We start from the raw sequence: 26,015 nt of genomic DNA on the forward strand, positions 1-26,015 counted from the left end.
GGGGGGTGGGGGAATCAACTGTCCTGTTATCTTACCAATTTATTAGAGACAGCTCAGAAACCAAAAGTTCACCATAGGTAGTTCTCTTACCGTTAATAAGGTGGATCAAAAGATTACAAATCATGACGCGCCTCTAAAACCTCAAGTCATATCATGCGGTTTCCTATGAATGGCTGCTGTAGCCTAAGTGTAACCGTACCCTCCCCCCGCCCGAGGTAAAACGGAGGCGAAGTAGTATTGATAAAGTGGCAACGTTCAGAGATCAAAAGAGTAACACTCAGAAAACTGAACTTTCGAAAAAGTTGATGTCAGTTATCAACTTTCGCCTGTAATCAATAATAACTAAGTTTAAAGATCATCCTCAAACTATGACATTTTCGGCGCTGAAACAATAGATGGACGCGATACATTCAGCTGATGCGGCTTAAATAGGTCGATCGTTACGTTTGCCTCGCAACTTAGGAAGATTGCATTTCTCCTTATTTTCAGTTGAATCATTTAACGTTCTCCATAGCGCTTTAAATTCACAAAAATTGAGATTATCTCAAAAGCAGCTTTATTTAGTTTCTCTAACAGCTTAGGAAGAAATATTATTATTTCAAGTGTTATTCTATTAACCAAGTCTACAAATCTTAAAAAAATCTATGAAATTCAAACAGAAGCAGAACAGGACAACTCACATTACCTCAGAATTACGAGGAGCAGCGAAACACTACTATATTTGATAATCAATTAAACTCCGTCATACTTTGGGTCCTCCTTAAAAAAAATTATTAACATTTGAATGGTTGTGAAATAAGTAAGGCAATAATTAAAAAAAAAAAATCAGCTCAAAATATGCTTCAATTCTTTAATGTTTTGGTTTTAAAAATGAAACTGTCTGTTTGTCCGCACAGACTTTGCTCCCTTAATTTTTGCCTTCTTCAATGGCTGTTACTGTTGAGTCCTCGGTAGTATTGTGGGCATGTCCGATCGAGTTTTCTTGACTGTTGGTGTTTTCAGTCGAATCAAACCCATCCTCCTGGCTGTTCACTCGATGTCCCCTGATCGTCCTGTAGTAAAATTTGAATCGTGTCAGCAGGGACTCATATTTGACATTTATGAATTATTTTCTTTCCGACATGTAAGTAAATCCTGAGTCTTTTTTTGTGTGTGTTTTTGTTTTGTCTTTTTGTTTTGTATGTTTGTTTCTTGTTATTGTTGATTTTTTTGGGTGGGGGGCGGGGGCAGAAGGGGGATTTTGTTGAAGAGATACTTCAATTTCCACCTTCTGTAGTTTACTTTCTCTGTGAGGATCAGTTCTTCTCTTAACTAACGACATAAATAGTCAACAAAAACCGCAACTATTCCCGGTAGATAACAGTCTCTTACTTCACATGTACTTGTTTCTGTTTTTCGGACTTTGGGCTGCCCTCTTCAGGGAGTGGCGATTCCGCCCCGGAGACATCCGCAGAAGAGTTCAGCCCTAAGTCATACAGTGGGTTAGTTAGACACATTCCTGTCCTTTTGTAAGATGTGAAAGACGTTTCCATTTCATCGTCGCTGCTTGCCGGAGTGAGGGCTGCTGCAGGGCTAAGATGGTGTTTGTCTTTCGTGGTGATCCTGAGCCGGTCTGAAATATAACATTAGGCGATGCATCACTCATAAGTAATTGGGTATTTTTCAGAACAGTTGAGAAAATCTCATTAGCTCTCGTCCCTCCTTAATTATCCTCATCCTTTAACATTTCGACATATAAGAGAAAAGCTAGATTCATTCCCAAATACTTCCAAAAGAGTAAAATCAACTGATTTACTCATATTGGCTCGCTTTACCCCAACTGTTGTAATTTAGGAAATATTGCCTAGAGCGAGGAGACGAAAAGGAGAGCGGAAATAAACAGGTAACTACTGTACTTGTCAATCTGTGTTTAAAGCTTTTCTTTTTTGCAGTGATTGGTCGCATTGCGTTGTCGCTTCCTTCATCCAAAAATGAGTCTGCACCACTACTAAGGCTTCCCGTTTCCTCATCACCAGCCTGCTCGAGGTTCCACACGCGATGTATTTCAGGAGTGTCCGGCAATGAAGAAAGGGCCCTGTATTGAAAAATAAGTAAATAAATAATATTTTACTCCGTGAAAGTTTCGTCGTAAGGTCTAATTTTTTTTACACCAGCTTCAGTATGCTCTTCATCATATGCTTTCTTTTGTTCGAGTCATTCATTAGCATCGCGATGACTTAGGATTCTGTCGGAACGCTATTGCAATATGTATCAGCTCTTAACCAAACAACTGTCCGACCTATCACGCATGATACGGTAGAACCAGGCATTTTGGACTTACATTTGTGTATTTTTTGGAACAAGACTCAGTGTCCCTATATCACCAGCATACATTTGTGGAACAGCTTTCTCATCGGGTTGTAGTGTATCAAAGTTGCTACCATACATTCTTTCAGTCAGGCCTCGTTTTCTTCGCATCGAACTGCAGAAGGGAAGCTCAATCTCGGTTCTCTTATCCACAATCCTAAAAAAGTACAATAACATCATGTTACTATGTCTTTAGGGCTTGGGACCGTTGCATCTGGAGCCTTTGTCCAATTCTATATCGAGGCTGGGACAATTTCTCTGCCCTTCTGACCGGGTTGTCTGAAGGGAATCGTGGACAATCCATAAACTATACACTGGATAAATCTCTATCCGGTAAATGTTTCCCTAACAGCTTACTTACATCAACTTACCATGAATACTTCAGTGTGGAGCGAGGCGATGCAAAAGATAACTGTATTGCCCTAAAGCGCGCCCTGGGAACCCAGTTAAGGTTTAGACCTTTGCTATTAATCACCGGCAAAAGAACCACCAGAGCACTGGACTTCTCATAGGGTGTCTTTCATCTAAGGCATATTTAACATTTCATCAGCGGGTTCTTTGCAGCAGAAGTTAAAGTAGAATATTAATTTTTGATAATTATTTGCTTAAAATGTCCTAAGATCAATACCTTTGTGACTCTTGTTTCTTTTTACGTAGCCAATACACAAGAACACCGACAACAATAAGAAACACGCCACAGCAGACGCCAGTCACAATCCATCTCCAGGCCCCACTCTTTCCTTCATTTCCAGTGATTAAGATCTTGGCTGTAGTTTGATCACGTGATGCGAGGACAGCGCCGCCTGTGGTTTTATCTAACTGGATCCAAACCACACTCTCGTGTACTTCTTTCTTGTCACTGGCGACGTTGATGATAAACGAGTCGTTCCACTGACCATCAGCTAACGACACCTGTCCAGATTTCGGCCACACGATCTCCATACTGTCAGACGAATCATTTTGGTACAGAGACCATTGCACAGTTACGTCACCCAGGGAACCTTTCGCTCTACGTACTGGAAATTCCAGTTTGGTGACTTGTCTGGAGCGGGTAACTTCTACGGCTCCATTGTCATTGTACACTACAGAGACACAGGAAATGAAAACATAAGACGCATATATAAATATGCCATTCAGCTTTGAAGATGACCGCATACTTTTGTAAAAACGAAGGACCGTGATATATTGTTATTTTGGTCAGAAGTCGAGTTAAAAATGTTGAGAAATGAATGTGCCCCGAAGCAAGCATCACCCACGTCAAAGAAGTGCAAGCCTAGTGATAAATTCGCTGGGCCAAAATAATATTGAGTAGATGACGCGGGTAATAGAAAATGAACAGTCTACAAATTTCAATATGTGACTCGGATTTGTGCTATATAGTTGCTACAACTTTTCTTTTTCGATGTGTAAGAAAGATAATTTGTTGATTTATCAAGATCTAGATCACAACCTCTAGCTAATTCTACCCTCATGACTAATTCTATGGATAAAGCTTCCATTGGTAAACCAGGTCTAAATTATTGCTTTACAGATTATGGATTTTTTCTAGTCTTATGGGGGAGGAAGGGCCAAAATGGCACAACTACACTTACTTGAGTTGTTTTTATCGAGTAAAACCAGACCATTTTTTGCGTAGAATGACCAAAGGAACGAGAACTGAGTCAGGTGACAGACTTTCACTGTCAACAGTTTGATCGACTTGTTCACGTGACTCCAGGGCTCAGGGCACGTGAGCGCTGCATCAAACCTAAGCGAGAGATACAGAGCAAATAAGCAAACAAGGAGCTAAAATTTAACTTGATGATGAGGCTGAAGTGATGATGACCTTTCCAGTTTTAAAAAATAGGGCCTAAAAAATCATCTCTAGCGTCTTAAGATTTGAAATTGAAATCCATCACTGTAAGTTACATGCTCTCTCTGAATAAAACAGCGATGCTTAGCACATCCTTTAAGCATCGCTTGTAAGGTATACATAACTTTTAATAACCTGCGGACAAAAACTTACCAGGTTTCATTCTTGGGATCCCAAAGATACAACACAGGATCTATGTCTTCCTTGGTGAGTTCATTATTGACGTGCTTTCTGTTGGCTTTCACCAGGTTATCAACGTCGTAGAACATGGCAATTGTGATTGGCTCAGCAAATTTGAAGCCTTCTTTCACCGTGTTATTCTTCGGGTCTAACGCCTTGATGACAAAACTGTAATTTCCAAGCATGAATTGCTGTCCAATTAAGAAAGGAATGCTATGAGTGAGTTTGTTGCGGATGCAGCGAGCATTTTTTTGTACAGAAAGAGAGACGGAACAAGGAAACGAACAAAAACAATTGTCATAATTTAAACAAGTCAAAATCATACCTTGGGCCTAGTGTACTTAGGATTGCTAACGGGACCCTCCTCAGTCTGGTTCGTATCCATTGTTTTCTCATCCAAACTGTACGATCTCAACTTCACCTGCTCCTCGACAGCACCTTCTGGTACAGTCAATGTCCCGTATGTCTTTCCCACTCCACCGTCCTTGCGCGATCCATCTTCTTTAACATTCACCGTATCAAAGAAAAACTCGGCGGCGGACGCGTTGTCAAAAATGTATTCCGACTTGCCGACTACAATCCCGTTTGAAGACAGCTTTTCTGACAATAGACCAGCTCCGTTTGTGGCTCGCACAGTGGCGTAGTATTTGTTTCCTACGCCAAGTGCGTTGTCTTTGAACTTAGCTAGCCATATCGTTGTGTTGGTAACTTCCTCGAATTCCTTGATATCTGTTGAACCAGGTGCAGTTCCCCACGCAACTTCATATGACGTCACACCACTGTCAGGATCTCTCGCCGAGAAATAGGCAAAGATGATATCAACAAAGACCTATGATGGAAATAAGTTGAAATGTGGGACATTTTACGATGATAACTACACTAATAATAAGGATAAAAATAATGACACAAATGATGATGATGGCAGAATAACAACGAATACAATGATAGTGATACGTTTGTTTATGTAATAAGAAATCTTTTAGCAAATGAAAATCAAAATGGCTTTCTGGCCTTTCAAACTTCTAAAGGAACTAATGTCCGAATAATTCGGTGAATTTGAGCAGTTTGGTGATATAGCGAGAGACAAATACAATATTTCATCTTAGAAAATATGTAACAGGTTATGAAATAACTCAGAAGAATATTCTTTACTCTAGCGTCAGGCATTCATACCTGAAAATCCATATCAGGCCCCATAATTCCATCCCTGACATATTCCATCACAGGTGGTGTGGTATCTATTGTGACGCCATCACTGTGAGTGGCAGAACATCTGCGAGCTCCATTGCAAGCTACAACTGTCACGTAATAAGAGTCACCTTGCCCAAAGTTAAGACCGTAATGACTTCCGTTTGGCCTCAATCCCGTACTTTCACACTGCCGAATGTCGTCAGTCATAGGCTTAGATCCTATACACCAGAAATACTCTACAATGTCGCTTTCTTCGTCGAGGAAGTCAAGCCATCTGGCGTGTACCTCTCGCGTATTATTGGTATAGTCCACATCAGTTTCTTCAAAGCTGCGAGTAGAGCACTGACTGTCTTCACCGAAAGTCGAATTGTCCGAGCAGTTTGTATTTGGGTCGCTGCCAAGTCCATCGTAGACGATTCCAGTCTCAGGGGATGTCGGATCGATCACGAACGACTCCGAGAGAGAACTTGTTGAAAGATAGGCTCGTGTTGTTTCAAGTAATTGTATAGTGTAAAGGTTTTCTGGACCAGGGACGAGAAATGAGTCATTCGGGAACGAAAAGTTCATGCCATTTGTCGAGTTATTCACCATCGATCCAGAAGGACAGGAAAACGAATCACATATACTTGATTTAAAACTAAACGGATCATCGCTTTGAGGTTTTGAGCAAGACATTCCTTCGCAATCTGAGCACATTTCCACAAACCCGCCAAATGACTTCTGTCCAGCCTCGCAGGGCACGCAACGTACAGAACCAATTTCCTTGATCTGAGAAACTCGAAATCTTACATGATTGGTAGGGCAATATGTTGCCACATAGACCCTTCCAGTACCTGAATCCTCGCCCTGTCCTGGCCACGTGACAACATTTGGGGCTCCAAACAAAACGGTATCATTGTCGAATGACACGGAAGTACGTGGAATTCCATCATCTACTCTAAATCCACTTTCTCGTGCGACCACACGTCCTAGGTTTACGCATTTTTCAAGATCAAGATCTGAGTAGATTCCATGGAAACCTACCAGTTGCACACCATCCCGGCCATCTAATGTCTGCATACCTAACGCGATAATAAAACTTCCATCCCGAGCACTGACATCAAGGTATCCACTCAGACGTTCGTTTGGTGTGAAATCAAGGTGACATACATTTTTGTAAGACTTTGATGAAATGTTGAGCTGAAGAACTTTTAATGACTTGGAGTCCTTAGAGACCATTATTAGCGCGTCAGTCTCCGTAAGATAAAGTGACAGAGAACCTGTATTATCTTCGAGCTCAGACATGCAGATGGTCAAGTGTAATGTAAAAGATTCGACAGAGTATACTGAGATACAAGAATTCTTGCCTTCTCCTGTAGCTACTGCTAAGATGCGCGCATTCAAAGTCAAAGACAATCCAAAGTCAGAGTCACTCTTTCCTCTTCTCAATGCTTGAGCAAACAACCACGTTCCATTCCGCTCCTGGAATACGCCCACAACGCTGGCGTTCGTAGATGAGTTGATTCCCGTCATAGCGATCGTATTTTGATTAATGGCTATAGCATGTTTCACATTATCGGCCCACTTGTTGTTTGTAGCACAAATATAAGTTGATACAGTCTTGCAATTTCCCAGAACTGCGGTCTTAGTTAATTCAAGGTCGCCGGTGTCAATGACTTCACTTTGATAAATATAAGCTTTGCCATTGGCGAAGAATGCGGACCTATTACCGTGTGATACTACAATGATAGGTGATGTCGGAGAACCAACAATGTCATCTAGCAATGTTATGTGGCTGGCGGCCCTGTTTCGAAGGGGCAAAACAAACGCCTTATCTGCAGAACCAACAACAAAATGATCGTTTGGTAGTCTAGCGATAGAAACACCAAAATGCTGGGACGGTATGGTGGTTTTGAAATGCGTATCACTGAAGACAGATTGTGGATCAACTGGGCGCCTGGTACAACACGGACCCTCGGGATTGGTAAAACCCGGGAAAACTTTCATTACGCTGAAATCCTCAGTAGTGTTAGTTTCATTGGCCTCAGACGTAACTTTTTGGACAATAATTTTAAATTCCTTGGTCGGGCTGAAAAGATTGTGATCCAAAATGAAAGCTGTTCTATTGCTAGAGTCATTTAAGCCACTTCTCACAATCAATTCCACCTCCCCAGGGGAAGAAATATATTTTATCTCCGAGTCTAATGCACTGTCGTTAACCTTGGGCAATCTAAGATTTGGAAGCCAACGTAGGGGCTCTTGTTCAGCGGCTTTATCTGAAATAAATAATCCACGCTTTGGAGGAGCAGTGGGCTCGATTCTCAGTCCATCACTCGCGGACTCACTATAAATACCTCCCTCGTTCCAGACCCTCACAACCCCTCGATAACGTTCCCATGCTTGTAGTTCCACACCCTGGATAGTCACGTTTCGTTGCCATGTCAAAACGTCCATGAAATCGTGTATTAGGGGTTCGCTACGCCAGGACCTATCCGAATTAATCTGCGGTAAAGACAGGTTCGAGGAAGGCTGTGTGATGGCTACCTGAATACGCAAACGGGAAATATCCTTAACATATCTTCCAATCATCTCCCATCTGAGTGAGAGGCTTTCCGCCATAGATTTCCAGTCAATATCAGAGAGATTGCTCGTGTTCAATGTAGGAATGTCAATAACTTCCGCAACCTTAGGTGCAATGGATATGACCTTACAATGTTCAGACACCAAACGAGTCCTCAATCCTGCTCCATTGATGGCGTATACTGTAGCAAACAGCAACGTGCCTGAAGGGAGTCTCTTCACAAGAGCAGCTCCTTTTGTCTTTACATCCACTGACCTCAAATTTACCATATCACAGAGCCCTCGAGATGTCCCGACACACCATTCATACCGCGCTAGTTGGCTCTCTGGATCTTTGAATTCATCCCAGTCAGCTTGTAATAGTTCTTCCAAGCACCTGAATCGTATATGATTGCTTCCTTGAGTCGTGTTGTTGGGTGACAATTGAAGCACCGGGCTAACGGTATTGTTTCCGTCAGGAGTTTCATGAGTTGTGTTGATCGGACCGTTGTCGATGTCTTTTAAGACAGGGGGTGTTGCATCGATCAATAATCGATTCGTTGTTCTCTCCGAAGATAATCCAATCTCGTTTGTTCCTTTGATAAGGGCATAATAGGCTTCACCATGGAGAAGTTGTAAGCTATGGAAAGTGAAGCTTGTATTCATTCCAACGTCAATATAGTTAGTGATTGTACAGTTCCCAGGCACGGACGTGATGCATACTTGATACTCCGAAATTCTGCTTTCAGGGTCAAGAAATGGATCCCATCTGCGAGAAAACATAAGGTAGTTTAGTACGATGATGAAATCATAACTCGTATGAGCTAAGCAACTTTCGGGATGAAATCGTGTAAATTCTAGACGAGCTCATTAATTATCGCGATTACCATACAACGGTAAATTATGTGGCTACAACTTTCAAAAGAAAACACGTCACGATTGATGAAAAATCTCTATTTTTAATTACTAAATATATATATTGATTATCGTATCTAAGAATCTGTAACGTACTGACACACTTCTACTGTTACAGATATACATGTACATGTGCTGATTTTACAAGGATTAACTTAAGTCCTTTTTAAATCAAGTCTCTTGTTTCTTAAAAACTATATGAGCCACCACATCATTGTCTAATCGTAACCGAGCATACATCTCATCCTAATAGCTAAGTGCGAATTGTGTACAGCACCTTACAACCAACTTCGTCAAATCTGATTGGTATTTGGCGGGCTCAATTCCAGTTCCTAATCTTGCTGTACTTGCCAAGGGAGGGGTAAAATCAACTGTAAATCCATCGGAGGAAGCTTGAACATGGAGACCAGCGAAGTTTATGGCTCTAACGATGAGAAAGTACTGAGCGCCACTCTCGAGGTCCAATCCTACAGGAAAAAACGTGAAGATTACTCCTATACTTGTAGGACGTTTTAAGGTGTACAATTTGATAAGAATATATCAAAGTCAAACATTCCGGTCAAAAAAAACCTGCTTACTCTTCACTCAGTCTATCATCTAGATTCTAAAACATATTCAATCTTACTTTTACATGAAGTGCCCTGAAATTAAACAGAACAATGTGAGTATGGTGAACCAACAGCGAGCGGTATATGTCGCTATCTGCAAATAACCTTAGACTTAACTTTATTGGAGTGGCATTTCATTAAAGGCGGGGAAGATTTGTGGTACATAGCAAGACTTCTTCTTGGCAGTTGTAACATCACTGAGCGTTTGTTTGGAACCCACTCATACAAACGTATATATCGTAATTTGTACACATTAAATATATCTCACCTGTTACTGAAACGTTTGTAGCTCGTCCCACTCCAATGAAAGGTTGTGGGCAAGAGGAAAAGTTCCTGACGTCACATAAAGCGATCTCATAGGATTCGATGCCAGATTCTAAGTCTTCAAAGTTGAACCAATGTGCACGGATGTCTTGTTCCCCATTCACATATTTGACATCTGCGTCACTTCCATCAATAACATTTCCGGATGTTGGTGGCGTTTCATCCACTGTCACTCCATCCGATGTCAGTGAGGTTTGGACACCTGCACCGTTCATTGCCTTCACTGTGACAAAGTACCGCCCACCGTTCGTCACGGGTTCAACGAGAACCTTGCTCACGGACGTACTGGATGTGGTAAGTTCAGTTTCATTGACCAGATCGCAAGAGCCTGGTGACAAGCCGGCGCACCACGTGACACGAATGATTTCACTTTCAAGGTCTTCAAATGCTTTCCAGTGAGCTGCTATGTGGGTTCTGCTTTGTTGAATGTCAATTTCTGCACCTTCATTTGTTCCATCCATAATTTGTCCTTCAGATAGAGGACCTGCAAGGAACAACAAACCACATCGTTTTTGAAATCGACGAGGACAATGAGAACGTGCTTAAGAAAAAAAAAGCTGCAAAAGCCGCCTAACAACGACTCCATCAACAAAAAGGACAAAAACCGAAAAAGTCCATAAAGTTTCCCTTTGCTCATAACTTAGCCTGTTTTAGATATTGACGGACTGTGAAATTCCTCCACTGCGACCCAGAATATTCTACAGCTCTATTCCTGTTAAGGTATCAACTTACAGTGAAGGTAGCAAAGAACAAGTTAAATATCAAGATTGCTTCACGTTCTTTCAATATCATAATCCTAACCATGCCTTAAAACGAGAACTCGCCCAAAGTACCTGTCTTGTCAACGATGACGCCACTTGAGGACTTAACATCACTGACCAGACCAGCTCTGTTCTGTGCCCTTATAGAAACAAAGTACGTCTCGCCTTGAAGAAGCTGCAGGTTTCGCAGAGTGTAACTAGAAGCGTTACCTAGGTCAGTGAAATTCATGATATTACATTCGCCAGGCTGGGTGCCCACGCAAAGATAATATTTCTCGACTCTACTCTCCTTGTCAAAGAATCCACTCCACTCTACCGATATCTCCGAGTCGGTGAACACCTCAGAACCTTCTCCTAAAGGTAGATTCTCAACGTGCATGATTTCACCCACTACTGGGGAAGTTGAGTCAACCACGAAGCCATCCGATGACGACTTTCTAGATCCACCGACAACGTTTGTAGAACGAACTGTCGTTACATACTTCACGCCCTCTTGAAGCTCTAAGTCAGCAATGCAAATTATAGTACGATTTCCAACATCCATCTGCTGTAGCAAACAGTTGGTCTCGTCGATGGCTGCACAGATGGACACTTCGCTCTTTAATACACTACTTTCAATATCCTTTGTTTCCCAGCTGACACAGTAAGCGTCTTTGGCAGTTATGTAGTCTTTATCATCAAAAGGCGATCGTAACTGTAGGTCGAATACCTATGTGAATGTAAAGAGAAACAAGTAAAAACATTAACTGTGGCTGATAGGATTTGACTTGTTGTTTTTCTAGACCTAATAATATAATAATAGGGCTTTTAAGCAAGTAAAATGAAAAGACAACTTTTTGGAACATACTTCTCGAATAATTTTCATTCACAAAAAGTAATTGAAATTCCGAGGATTGATACAAAACAAATAGATGTCATAGAGGACCTAAATATGAATTTATCAGTAACATCTAATGAGAAACATTAAGTTACCTTAGAGATATCAGGAGGGGTGCTGTCTACTATAACACCGTCCGAAGACCTCCTTGTAACTGCCCCTGCACCGTTGTAAGCGCTAACCGTCACAAACACAGCCATTCCTGTAGCTAAGGAAGGACGAATCTGCTGACCAAAAGCAGTGTGTTCACCAACATCCGTTTCAGGAATGATGTCACAGGTTCCCTTTATTGTTCCAGCGCACCATGCGTACCTGGTTACCTCAGACTCTACATCCTGAAACTCGTCCCAGTTGGCATAAATAAATGCACCGCCAGCTTGGAAATCGATGTCCGCAAGTGTCTCCCCATCTCTGACTTTGCCCGCAACAGGAGGAGTACTGTCAACTTGAATACCATTAGAGGCTGCCAAGCTGCTATAGCCAACCTCGTTCGTTGCTCTAACAGTGACAAAATATCGCCCAGAGTGATTCAGACTTAAACCAGTGATTGTACCTTTAAGAGCCATTCCAAAACTAACAAAGTCACTTACATCGCATTTTTCTGGTGCTGTTCCCACACACATTTCGTACTCGGTTATTCTACTATTAGAATCTGCAAACGGCGACCAATTGGCGGAAATTTCACTTTCAGATATCTGCAGTGCTGCGTCATTTTTCTCGTCCGAGCCATCGTATACAATGCCGGAAATCGGTGCCGTGAGGTCAAGCATGAACTGATTAGACACAGCCTCACTAAACAACCCCACCTTGTTGTGGGCCCGCACCACGACAACATAGCAAACTCCAGGTTTGATGTCAAGAGCGGAATTCCTTATGCTCCTTTTAAGTCCAACATCGACAAACGGAGTGATGCAGTCTTTTGTAGAACCAGCGTGACAAACAGCCCACTCAAAGCGACTCAATCCACTCTCTTGATCAGAGAAACCGCTCCAATCTGCCGTAACAGGCTCTTCTTTACGCAGGTACTCAGTTTCCAATGTGTCTCCTACTATTACGGCACCCTTTGTTGGCTCAGTATTATCAATAAGCAGCAGTTTAGAGATGGCAGTCGATATCATGCCAGCACCGTTTGTCACCTTAACTCTAATCAATACTATAGCCCCTGATGCAAGCGGGTGCGAAAGAGAGTGCTTGATCCACGTTCTACTTCTTTCTACATCTGTCCATGGGACAATATCACATAATTCCGGTCTTGAGCCAGCGCACCACTCTACAGAAGAAATTCCACTTTCTGTATCGAAAGGTGCTTCCCAGGAAAACGATAACAAACGATCACTTTGTTGCTTGATGTTGCATGAAGAATTATTAGAAACGTTGCACCACTGGACAGATGAGGAGGTACTAGCCAGTAAAACTTCCCCAACGCTTGGCGGAGTACTGTCCAGCATAACGCCATCAGAGTAAGCTGTTTCTTTTAATCCAGCACCATTTAGAGCTTCTACTGTAAAGAAGTGCCTCTGACCTTCTTTAAGGACAACATAAGAATGCGCTCTTGTTTGGAGATTTGCAGACGTCATGTTGTGTACGTTGCAGGCGCCTGGGAGAAATAAAAAACTACCCTAAGGGTTCATGTATGAAATGCAATCTCATTTCTAACTTTTCGAGTTAATTGTATAAATTTGTTAGGAAAAATCGATTAGAACAAAGCTTCTAGATCTTCCCTGAACAGAAGAAAAACTGACTAAGAATGCTGCGAGTTTAAATGCTTCTACCTCAACCAAAAAATATCAAAATTATTGAAGGAATCGAGGTAAAAACTACATAGGGTGTAGGTGCACGCCCTATAAGATGGCTTAGAGACGTCATGACTTCACCGTGTGACGTGGTTTTCATAAAATTGTCGAGCCATACAAAAAACTTAGATTCTAAAATTTCCATGCTCATTAACCTTCTATTTTTTTTAATAAGATGGTCTCAGGAAAAAAAACGTCTTACGAGTATAAAAAAGTTAACAACTTACCTTGCGTTGTTCCAACACACCAGCTGTATTCAACGACACCGCTCTCAGTATCTTGAAATCCCTTCCAGTGGGCAGACAGTACCCCATTCTCGTACTGATAATCTATATCGAAGAATTCTTGACTACCCATGGAGGTAAGATTTCCATCAATTACAAGACCAGATTGTGGTGGCGTCCAGTCCACTACAACTTGCTGTGATGTCAGAGTGGTTTTCAGGCCAAGCATGTTGACTCCAATAACTGTTACGTGAAAGACTAGTCCTTGGTGGAGAGTAAAATTAAGTTGGTCCAAGTCGATGGAACGACTAAGGCTGTCTACACGTTGAAACCCTAGCAAGTTGTCTTGGAATTGGAAACTACCTACACCCACAAGAAAATGGCTTATACCGCTTTCAGGATCGTCTATGGACCACGTGACTACAGGGGCAGAAGGTGCGTTCACGTACAAACTTCCTTTTCCAGTTGTGGGAGATATTTGAAGTGACTTTCCTATTGGGGGCGTTCGATCGACAACAACACCATCCGATGAAGCACTGACATGCTCTCCTCTGTAGTTCTCAGCTCTCACTGTAACATAGTATTTCTTGCCGTGTTCAAGTGTCAGGTTGTGGAAGCGGTTAGTGGACGTTTTCAGATGATGTGACTCCAAGAATGGCCACTTACAAATATCAGATCCAGAAGGGTTAGGCGGTTGATCCCTAATGCACCAATCATACCTGAAGATACCAAATACTGGATCCTTGAAGCCACTCCAGTGCGCCCAAATTGCTTTGTCGTCTAGTTGGAAGTCAATATCCTTCGCTGAAATTACTGGGCCATCGCTTACTACCCCAGCAGAAAACTTTCCAAGTATGACAAACAATCCAGACGAGCAATCAGTTCTTTGAAGTCCAGCGCCATTTCTAACTCGAATGCAGACGAAGTAAGTCTTATTTCCGACGAGGGTTTGATTACTGATCACCACTCCACCCACTGAGTCGTCTGCGATAACATCGGTATAAAAATCGTCGGCACTTGATTTAAGCGAAAGAAGATCTTCACCAACAGCCCAACTAGTCTGTCTAATACCACTTTCAGGATCTACAAAGCCTGTCCAAGTTACCACCATCAATGATCCTGGTACTTCATTCTTGTTCCGATCATAATTGGTTGGGAAAACATACTGAGCAACCACAAAGCCAGGGTCCGGCGCAGTTCGGTCGATTATGACGCCATTTGATGCTGTTTTACTAGATAAGCCGGCGTTATTTACAGCAAGGAGCCTCAAGAAATACGTCCGACCAAGTAGCAAAGGAATATCTGAAATCAAAACGCTTGACATAGAAATTGACACTTTTGTAAAGTTTCTGATGTCGTTACTCTCTGGATTAGTTCCCAATCCCCATGCGACACACGCGAGTCCACTTTGGTCATCCTTCGCAGTCCATGAAGCGCTCACAGAATCATTATTTGGATCATATGTTAATTTTAAGTCGTTCACTTCAGGAGGGGAGCTATCAATGATAACGCCATCCGTCCAATTTACTGAGGACAGGCCGACAGCGTTAAGAACCTCAATACCAACGACGTAGGTTTCTCCTTCTTTATAGTCTGTTGAAATTCGACCTCCTCCTGTTATTATTGCAGACCCTGTGGAGTTTACAGGTGTCTTTAAAGTATAAAAAGGAATAGCGTATTCGCTCGTGCGTAAGTTTTTAACTGAGAAACGATAGCGAAGTATCGGGGATTCATTATCATAGCACAACCATGAAATGCTCAGTTTGCTTGAGCTTGGAGCGTATTTTAAGTCCTGCTGAAGATCTCCCTGACCATCCCATACGTGCAAGCATACCGGAGGCGAAGTATCCACGGTAAATCCATCTGATTTCATAGTAGTTTCCAACCCAACACCGTTCACTGCTGTCACATTGACAAAATACCTTCTCCCACCATCAAGATCTTTGGCTAAAATCAAAGCCGCTGTGGAGACATTGCCGTTGAAACTGAAGAATCCGTGAGCGTCTTCGACTGAGCTGAATACCTTCACTGCATATTCTTTTACACCACTCTCCGAGTCAGCAAATTTGAATTCTACAGTCAAGTTTCTTGTAGAGTATTGGTATTTCCCATCTTGGACATAAATTAAATCTGGAGGAGTGTCATCAAAGACAACACCGTTCGAAACAGCAATTGCCTTAAGGCCCACATTGTTGGTGCATTTTATCGTTGCAAAGTAACGATATCCCAGTTGAAGATTGCCCGCTATTGTAAACGATGTTTTGTGAATCGGCAAGCTTGTGAAGTTCATAACATCGTCTTCTCCAGGCTGTAAACCAAAGGCAATCTCTATGGACGCTAAAGATGTTTCTGAATCATCGCAGGTCCATGTGGCAGCCAAGGAACTTCCTGAAGTAAAACTTAGGTCTTGATTTGGATCGTCACCATCAAGAACCGGTTCTGAGAAAACGGGAGGTGTGAAATCCACCAAAACACCTTTGGAGGAAACCATTGCACTAGGCATACCAAGCAGATTAAATGCAATCACTGTCGCATAATAACGACTGCCACTTGTCAACTCTGAAATTTGTAATCTAGAGCTTGCAGCTGTGTTTACGAGCCCTACATCTGTAAATTGTTGCACATCCTGGGCTCCAGGAGACGTGCCGAATGCCAGCTGATAAGTTAATATTTTTGTTTCTTGTTCGGTAAAGTTAAACCAAGAGGCTCGAAGAACTGAACTCTCGATTTGTACGTCAATTTCCATTCCAGGTCTTCCATCGGTCACAGAGCCTAGAAGGGGAGGAGTGCTATCCACAATCACTCCGTTAGAGTGAAAAAACGCTTGATTCCCGGCCCTGTCTGTCATTTTGAGGCATGCGTGGTATCTTTGACCAGAAGTCAAGTTCAGCCCAAATAAGACATGATAGTTTGAATTGGATGGAACAATCTGTTCCTTCTTCACATCGCAGCTAATTGAGTCTGCCTTGCTCGATAAACCTAATAGTACTGTTTCAATACCAGAGAAGTCAATAAAGCCATACCAATGGGCACGGAAAAGGGTGGAGTAGCTTTGATACTGGGCATCAGCTGAGCCCCATCCGTCTAGGACGATTCCCCCTTTTGGGGGTTCTAGGTCAGAGAGTAGAGGGGGCGATGATTTGATGCTAAACAATCCAGCGTTGTTGATGGCCCAAATGGTAATAAAATAACGTCGGTTGCTTTCCAAGGACAACAAGTTTGGTGCTGTCCAGTTGGCTCTCAATGAAGACTCTGGTTTACTTAATGGAATCAATTGGAATCTCATGACGTCATCAGCCCCAGGATAGCTTCCAACTCCCACCTTGTACGTCGCAACTCTCGATAAATCGTCCTCAATTTCAAAATACGCTCTGAAAGTAATACGCGGTTTGTTAATAGCTGCCAATGTTTCGCCAAAATGTCCATGCTGGATGTACGTTATTAGAGGGGGACTAGAATCAACGATGAATGTATTTGATAAACCGCGAGCAGCAAGACCTGCTTTATCTTTTGCTTCAATAACCACTGAGTACATTCCATCTTCGAGGTCAATGTTGCGCCCAGTAACCCTAACCCGTCCAGCCGTCTTAGGCGCTGCCAATAGGTCGTCATTCTTCAAAGAGGCCACTGAAATACCGAAACCTGCAACGCCACTATGTACATCGTAGAAGCTGTCGTTGCTGCACTGACTAGAGTCGACTGGTCCAAATACTCTCTTCTCATCCGCTAAACACCAATTCCATCTTGCCCATACTGATTTACTAATCCATTGAAACAACTGAGGAGGGCCTGTTAGTCCGGTGATGACTTTTCCAGTGTGTGGAGGAATAAAGTCCACAATGGCTCCGTTACTACTGCCATTAATACACATACCAACCCCGTTGCAGCCAACAACTGTAACAAAATAACGCTGACCACTGCTCAGGAAAAGACCTCCAATGGTCACTCTGGTTTGGTAGCCAACTGTCTTAAAATTCTGAATGTCACTGAATCCAGGGTTAGTCCCTAAAGCAACGCGGTACTCAACCAGGCTGCTTTCTGAATCTGCAAATGCTTGTTCCCAGTGCGCACTAAAGGTGTATCTTTCACTAGTGTAGTTCTTATCCCTTCCCTCTACGCCATCTTTAATGTATTGTGAAGCCACTGTGGGCGGCGTATTGTCAATGATAATTCCATCGGACCAAATAGTTTTCTTGAGGTTAGCTCCATTTATGATCTTAATGGTGACGTGATATCTGACTCGCGGAAGAATATTGACATCAGAGAAACTCGCAAATAGCATACCACCTTGGATGACTTTGTGGGTAACGAAGTTGACATCTTCAAATGCTCTCACGTCATCTCCTCCTGGATAAGTACCAACTCCCACCAGTTGTGCGCGAAGGCCACTTTCCTGATCTACACATTTCCATTTTGCTTGAATACTGCTCAATTTTCTAACAAAGTCTACATCAAGTAAATCTTCATCGTTCGTTACGTCAATGGCAGTCTCTTCGCAATACGGCGGTGTATTATCTGGCACAAATCCATTTGTCTCAATAACTGTTTGAAGTCCTGCCGCGTTTGTTCCACGGAGTACTAGTTTGTAAGTTAAACCAGCTTCAAGAGAAAGGCCATCCATGAAGGGTGTCTGTTGAGTGAGTGCAATATCTACAAATGACGTTACATCTTCATCGGTGTTGTTTCTTGAAATCTTCCACTCATATCTCACCAGAGGGCTCTCAGGATCTTTGAAATGATCGAATTTTCCCCGAACACGCCTTAGCGATGGGAGAAACATTGCATCAGCTTCACCAGCACCATCCTGGAAATACCCAGCAAAAGGAGGTGTCGTGTCAATCAAAATACCATCGCTGCACATGACTGATTTTAATCCAAACAAATCCATCGCATAAAGGCGTGTGAAATATTTTTTGCCGTGAATCAAATTCAGGCCAGAAGTCTGGATAGTAGTTGAGTCACCGAGAGTGGTCAAGGGAACGATATCTGCTTCAGCTTCGTTAAACGTGCAGCTGGGAGAGGACGATACTCCCCATTTTGTGTATGCGATATCCTCTATATTGCTCTTGAAGGCAAAATTCATACCTAAAGCGTATGTATCTGACTGATAATCCACATCTTGATGTTCATTGACACCATCGTAGACATACCGAATCTGAGGACTCTTACGTCTCGCCGTAAATTTAGGGCAGTTAACTAACTTACTGTCACGCCCCATGTCATTTGTCGCCAATACACTGACATACACATCTCGTCCGTGCATTATTGGAAGATCGTTGACAACTACGCTTAAAGATGTTCCCACCCATGCAGAGTAGTCATCGCCAGAACCCTGAATGGATCCTATCCTGACGTGGTAGTTGTTGATTTTAGTATCTTCGTAGAATCCATGCCACTGTACGAAATATTTTTTGTCGGCAGCTTGCCTTGCAGTACATTCACCAGCAACAGGAGGCGTCGTATCAACATCTTGGTGGCAATTTGTAAAGAGCGTCCGGTCGATCGTTCTCGCTGACCACCACCACTCCGCAAGGGTCTTCTTCGAACACCATCTAATCTTTATACTACATCCAAACAACTTGCATCTGATCCTAATGCAAAGACGGAATCTGTACCACAACCAAACTCTGATGCGAAGTGGAGTCATTCGTAACTTAAGTTCTATGCAAGCTTTAAGCGGCCACTTATCGATCTTGATTCGTAGTTCTGGTACGAAGTAGGATTCTAGAAGTCTTGCTTCAATCGTAATTCCAGCTTCTACGATAAAAATTGATAAAGAAGCACCAGCGTATACAGAGATCCAAGCTCCAGGAATGAGACCAAGTCTGAAAACTTTGTCTCTCGTGCAAACTTGCCCTTGATAGTCTACACTATAATAGCCACCAGCCCCAGCGAACAGTCTTACTGGTATGCCAAACACAATGATGGTTTGTGAATATTCAGGGAAGAATTTCTGATATCCCCTAAGAACATTTCCACGGAACAAAGTCATACATGATCCAAGATCTGAGGTTTGCCTGCGCATTCTCCTATTGCTCTTATGATCTTCTTCCAGTTGCTCAGAGTAAACATCAGACTCCAATAGCTCTTGCGAGGTGCTTCGCTTTCGTGTAGTTCCGCAAATCATGTCTCCGAATGGAAACAACCGCCGCGGTCGCAGAATGTAGTCATTCATAACCGTAAAGAACAAGCAGTTTTCTTGGATTCCAAAAGTCATTTTCAAAATCGGAAGTCTTAGGTAGAAATATCTTTCTTCAAAGTCACCACCTATACGCTCTACATTATCTTTCTCGGCATAAGTACCACTTGAGAACGCCACTGCGATTACTTCACTGTCAACTCTGGAGACGGACTCTAAGCCCGAGGGGGTTCTGACGACTCTAGAGAGCGTGTTTTCTCCGGTCTCATCACCACCACTAATGTCATGGAACTCCAGCTTACATTGGAAACCAGAAATCATGGCACATTTCGAGATGCAAACATACTCGGTACTGAACTGTCTGACGATAGCCATGCCTTCTGCGTTTGCTCCGATGATGATTACTCTGTCGGGTGTTAGGCCAGAAGGAGACAGATCCCCGTTAGCAGATAGCTTATAGCCGTAGGCCTTTCCACCTTTGCCGTCTGTTACCCAAAGGACATTGGATGGCTCATCGTAAGAAAGAGAAGTTGCAGTACCTTCAACTGACGCAGATTTGGACAAACCAACCCAAGATGGCTTTGGCGACGAGAATGAACTTGTCACACTAGATTTCTTTACGGAATAAATTTTGTTTGACGCGCTATCACTGATCCAGATGTAATCTCGAGCAACAGCCACTCCTCCTATTTTTACAACTAGAGGGCTTCCTTGACTACCAAGTTGAATTATCTTTTTGACTCCATTACCAAAGTTGGTTACTACTAAAAGTGATGCTTTCCCTTTGTTGCTAGAGACTCCATGCATACCCAAAATAACCTCGCTTTTGGAGAGCCTTGAGATTCCCTCTACTTTATAGTCATCAAACAAACCTGGGGTCAGCCAACGCCCACTCTTGTCCATAGAGGAGAGGTCATCTAGATGTGGGAACTTCCAAGTGAAAATGGTTTTTAGGTAAAGTGATGACGATCGTTTGATTGATCGTACACAAACTTCTTCCGAACAATAGGGTATTTGTTCCCAGGGTTTGTAAGCCCTGGGGTCTAGTCCTCTCTGTCGCAGCTGTAGCTTGTTAAGAAAGTCTGTAACCTTGTCCAGAAAGTTGTTGACTTTTGTAATAGTATCAGTGAATTTGGTGGCGTATTTGTTAAGATAGGGCTTCACAACATCACTGAGTTCTCCCGTTTCAGATAAGAGGTCGATAATTGGGCTCGAGAATGAATTCGTCACACCTTTTAAGCTCTCAGCATATTTTGAAGCATCTTGGGTAACAGTATCTAATGCTTGCAGGACGTGGTTGATATTCTTTGTCTTTTTCCAAAGTTCGTATGATAGTTTAAGTTTGGAACGCACATCTTCAACCGCTTTGACATGTTCTAGAACAGCATCATCGTAGACATTTCTCATTGCTTCGAATGTGTTTTCGAGCAAGTCTTGCATTTTCTTCTGAGCTTCCCTTGCCTTCTGTACATAGTCCACGATTCTTTCGATTCTTTCTTTTACTTCTTTTATGGAGCGCTTTTGAATACCACTCCCCTCATCGTTCTCGGCCTGTCGGCCAGTGATCTTTTGGAAAACCGCCTTTACTCTTTGAACATCATCTTTAAGGGAAAAATTCTGGACTTGTTCCACTAACATTTTCACCGTGTCGATAACAGCTGTGATGTTATCAACCCCTTGTTCGCAAGTTTGAAGCAGGTCAGTGTATCCACTCGCTTCTTTAAAGTTGTCTTTAAGGACATCAACCTTATCTTTAATGGTTTTAGCTTGATCAATAAAAGCTTTGGAAATGCAAGTTCCACCCTTGATACACTTCTGAATTTTAAAGTTCTTCCATGTAGCCGGAACCATGTCATATAGAACTCTCACTTCCTTATTGAAGTCCTTGTACTGATCGATGACGTATCTCCCAACCCCAAAAGCTTTGCGGACGCATGGTTTAGTGCTCTCTATGAGTATATTCTTGATCTGCTTGCAGTCAGGTAGTTGACCTGCCGTCTCTAAAATAGGCGAAAGATTGTTGATGAAAGGCTTCAGCTCTATTAAGACACCCATCATTTCACGCACCATGGCCTTGATATTTCGTAATTCGTCTTGCATCTCGTCGATGGGTTTTTTAATTCTAAGAAACTTCGACACGGCTTTGCTTATGAGCTTATCGGCCTCTTTGTTGAAAAACGTATCAACTTCTTCGACAATGTCATAGTTTCCAAACTTGTCGAGCGTCTCAACAGCGATGGTCTTAAACTCGTTGCAGACATCTCTTATTCGCTGATCAAAGTCAAGTCCAAATTGCTTTCTTATATCAAGCTTCTGGATCTCTTTTTCGTAGTCTTGAGCTTTGTCTGCAAAGTTAAGTATATCATCAACTGTTTTCCTTGCTTTATTCGCATACGCTGGAAGATTCCGGAGACGCGCAAGGGCCTCGTTGATTCGAGCAGCTATTTCACGAACGGATTTCAGAAACCCTTTCTTTGTGTTAAGAACTGAAAGAAAATCTGATATGATCTGGGCAACGCGAGAAATCTTCCCGACACGAGCTGCCATGTTCTCTTCATACCACGTCTCGACATTAGACACAGCGGATTTCAACTGTCCTCCAACCTTTTTTATGTTTGTGGCAACAGGTCCAATGAACGATCCTAGCTCCATAAGTGCTTCACGAGCGTTTTCTTGAACTTTATCTATTACGTCAGCGGAGAAATTTGCAGCTTTGGTGCATGCACCATTGACTTTTGAGGCTGTCCCATTGGCAAAGTCCACTATATCATTTGCAAGATTCTGAATATCTTTCAGTTTGCCTGTGAGCTCTTGCAGCGAGTCTGAGACGAATCCTTTTGCAGCCGTGGTAAAGTTACGTTGAATTTCGTCTATTAGAGAATCTACAAGGACAGTAAAGTTAAGGAGTTCCGTTAGTGCACTTTGGGTAGTATTCTCTACGAGCTGAAGCACTTGAATTCCTTCCTGCTCAACATTTTCTCCAAACTCCTTAAATTCCTGGGATGAATTCAAAGCCAGTTTATACAATCCACAGATACGCTGTACGTTCTTTTCCGCGAACTGCTCCATTGCCGGCCCGAGCTCCTGAAAGAAATCTGTGATATCACCTATTGCAGAGACATTCGCATATTGAACGTCAAGGACTTCAAGAAGATTCTCTAGGAATTCTTGCAGAACATCACCCGGATTAGTAAAATTCGAGTTAGAGTTTCCGCCCAAAAGCTCGTTGAAAAGTAGTCCAAGATCTAAGTTCTTGCCAGGTAATATTTCTTCAAAAAACTTTTCGAGATCGAAACCCGGGAGTTTGAACTGTGCTAAAAAGTCTCCAAGTTTCTCTAAAACAGTGATAAAATTCTGGAAGCCCAGTGATTTCAGATTGAGCTTGAACTTTAGGCTGATTCGCCAATCAAAACGTAGACCAAAGTTAAAACCGCTCCCTTGAAAAGAAGGGAATCGTTGGTTCATGTCTGGTAACTGTAACCTGGGGAATCTAATGCTTTGGAGAAAATCAAGCAAAGAAGACATATCCAGGAAACGATTGGCAAACCGTAGAAGATTTAAGGAAGTTTTCTGAAATGTTTCCAGAGAAAACGAAAGGCGGATGGAGAACTTGAACGGAAGCTGGAAACGGAAACCGTTAGGAACAGACATCCCTAGGGAATTGAAATATTCTTTGATTTTATCAAAATGCAGGTCGACAGAGACTGAGCGAAGAATGTTCAGGAGTGTCTTGATATTGAAATTTCCCGGCAGATTATGGGGCAAATAGTTTGTTATTTTACCCACAATGCCGAGGATGTTGTCCAGAGCTGCAATAACGTTTTGAAAAACGTCGTCTATGGCAGTCAGCCTTCCGAGACTTTGTTGTATTTTCTTTATCATGTCTGTCAGCCACTTCCAGTCCTTGAGGCGGCTTAGAACATCTTTGGTAAATTTTATGATTTTTCCAATCACATTAATCGGTCGTAAAGGCTGCACCAGATTCTGCACAAACTGAACGAGCTTGTTGACGAACTCTGTAAATTTGTCGATGTGCAATGGTAAATAACCAGCAAGTTTGCTGATAAACTGGTTTATCTGTTCAGCAATCACGCTCGTAATACTATCAAACTGCTTAAGGAGATCATCTCCAGCATCTGCAACGGCGTGGATGAGATCTTTCGGGAAATCATTCTTAAAACTGGCGGATGCCTTAAAAGCAGCTTTACCTCGGACGACTTCAAATCCAAACTTGAGAATGTAGGCATGAATATGCGCATAGTTGTCAAGATTAATCTCAAAATTTCCCCCAAAAATGCCAATTCTAAGTTTTACCTGATTAATGAACTGTATGATTGATTCGGCTCCAAGCCACTTGCCACCATAGGTCTTCAACCATCGCTTTGACCGGCCAAGAGCAAACTCTCTTGGACGGAGGAATGGAAAGAGAGCACGTTTTTGGCGATGAATTGCTCGTCGTCTTTTCCTTAAATAAAGTGCCTTGGGGTGGTCACCGTGATTTTCAATGAGCTGAATAATCATAGAATCAAGAGTTTCGCTTTCTGGGGCGTGCCACAGCGCATGCTCTAGGCCTTTTACCACTGAGTCGCTTAAATGTTGATGACGCTCAACAAAGATATTAATAACGGCAGTTTTAACATCGGGATGTTCATCTGCGTATAGTGCATTCATTAAGTGTTGATTCGTGTGCTCTGGAGGAAGCTTGCGTAATGCTGAGATCACTGCCGATCGTATACCAGAGTTATCGTGGTCAATGTGTTGAAGGATAACTGGAAGTCCGGAATGATGTCCGAGATTTCCAAAGGCCCAGATGTGGTCTCTTAGCTGTATTTCGTGGTCCGAGCTGTCGGGATCATACAATGTTGATCTGTTTTGGTACCTGTTGTGGATCATGTCAGCGACGCTTTCGCATAAGGTGTCATTGTACCCCGATCTCTGTGCTCTTTCAGCTAGTCCTGCTAAGACAAGCATCGCTGTAGATGTGACTTCATCTCCTTTCTCTTCTCGTGACACAAGGTTTAACAAGGCATCAAAGAGTTGTGAGTGAAGTGGACCTTCTGGTAAGTAAAAAATTCCGATCAGAAGTGTCTCATACTCTTCTTTGCTAAGAGGTCGAGGGTAATCTGCCCTAACTGCTTGCGCTAAAGTGTTTTGGGCCTGGTACTTTCCGTGACCAGCAAGTGCTGCTACATATACTGCCCAAGACGTGATGTTTTGGTGACTTCGATCCCGAACAAGTCGATTGATTGTTCGAAAAGCGTCTTCATCTTCGCGAACCATACGATGCATCTCATTAGAGCAATCAGCGATTTGACGCTCCTTCATACTTTTGTCGGTGAAACAGCGCAGTACTTCATAGAAAGGCTTCGGCTTTTTCTTCTCTCCACCGATCTTGGACCAGTTTATCTTCTCAGTGTCAGTAAACAAAAGATTGTCTCTGATAAGAGTACGAGCTATCTTTAAATGCTGTTCCTCTGTTGCTGATCGCTTGGAACGATGGTGTTCAGGTCCTAGACAAGATCTTAACGTCAGTTTGCTGTATCCCTTTGTTGACATTTCAATGTCTTGCTCTTGGCCTTTAAATCCTTCGAAGTTGTCGGCCCTTGGATGACCATTGGCAGGTCTAAAAAATGCTTTATTAGTACGGTGAACTCTCTCTACCTTACCGTCTTTCACATGAATATACGCATTGTGCTGAGACTGCACCTTGTGTTCTGCCTTGGCTGGGGTGCCGTCTGCAAACGTTTGGTAATCTTGGTTCGTCCAGGTGCGATGCAGATGAGCATGCGTATCGTTGGCTGACATCACACTGTACTTTGTTCGAAAGAAACCAGAGTCATCGTGTTCTTGTACTTCATAGATGTTGGATCTGTGCGCGTCCCTAAGGTTTAGCTGAAATGCGCCTGCAATACCTGTTGTCAAACAATGAGTAGAGGGTGCAAAATTGTAGGTTGCTCAACAAAATAACCATACTGGTTAATCACATTGGATTGAGTTCATTTGCATAATTCTGAGCTAACTAAAAGAAACGCTCATTTTCCCGTGCATAACATAAAATAGAATAAATTAAAAAATCTGCCATTCCAGTTGAACAGCATCAAAACAAAAAAAAAAAACATAAACAAAAAAAAGCGTGTTTCAAACAACCTGAACACTTTGAGTGAACGGTGTTTTGTTTTTGCTTCACTTTAGTTCCATCTTATGACAAAGAGAGAGATTAGGCAGTTTGTCATTGAGCCACAACCATACATTTACAAATGAGATTTA

At 42.5% G+C, this 26,015-nt stretch overlaps 1 protein-coding gene across 1 annotated transcript in view; it reads right to left on the bottom strand.

Moving 5' to 3' along the window:
- Positions 1 to 545: 545 nt before the first annotated feature.
- Positions 546 to 26,015, bottom strand: part of LOC131779276 (uncharacterized) — a 34,122-nt gene continuing 8,652 nt past the window's right edge. Inside the window, exons 3-16 of the mRNA XM_066165206.1 lie at positions 13,613 to 25,660; positions 11,688 to 13,189; positions 10,788 to 11,424; positions 9,899 to 10,438; positions 9,300 to 9,489; positions 5,552 to 8,876; positions 4,704 to 5,207; positions 4,352 to 4,569; positions 3,939 to 4,093; positions 2,975 to 3,428; positions 2,321 to 2,503; positions 1,896 to 2,074; positions 1,372 to 1,612; positions 546 to 1,052 (exon numbers count right to left, since the gene is read on the bottom strand). Of these exons, the coding sequence (XP_066021303.1) occupies positions 908 to 1,052; positions 1,372 to 1,612; positions 1,896 to 2,074; positions 2,321 to 2,503; positions 2,975 to 3,428; positions 3,939 to 4,093; positions 4,352 to 4,569; positions 4,704 to 5,207; positions 5,552 to 8,876; positions 9,300 to 9,489; positions 9,899 to 10,438; positions 10,788 to 11,424; positions 11,688 to 13,189; positions 13,613 to 25,660 (20,321 nt within the window). The 3' untranslated portion in view covers positions 546 to 907. The remainder of the gene's footprint in view (positions 1,053 to 1,371; positions 1,613 to 1,895; positions 2,075 to 2,320; positions 2,504 to 2,974; positions 3,429 to 3,938; positions 4,094 to 4,351; positions 4,570 to 4,703; positions 5,208 to 5,551; positions 8,877 to 9,299; positions 9,490 to 9,898; positions 10,439 to 10,787; positions 11,425 to 11,687; positions 13,190 to 13,612; positions 25,661 to 26,015) is intronic.

Source organism: Pocillopora verrucosa, chromosome 4, assembly GCF_036669915.1.
Source record: "Pocillopora verrucosa isolate sample1 chromosome 4, ASM3666991v2, whole genome shotgun sequence".
Classification (NCBI taxonomy): Eukaryota; Metazoa; Cnidaria; class Anthozoa; order Scleractinia; family Pocilloporidae; genus Pocillopora; species Pocillopora verrucosa.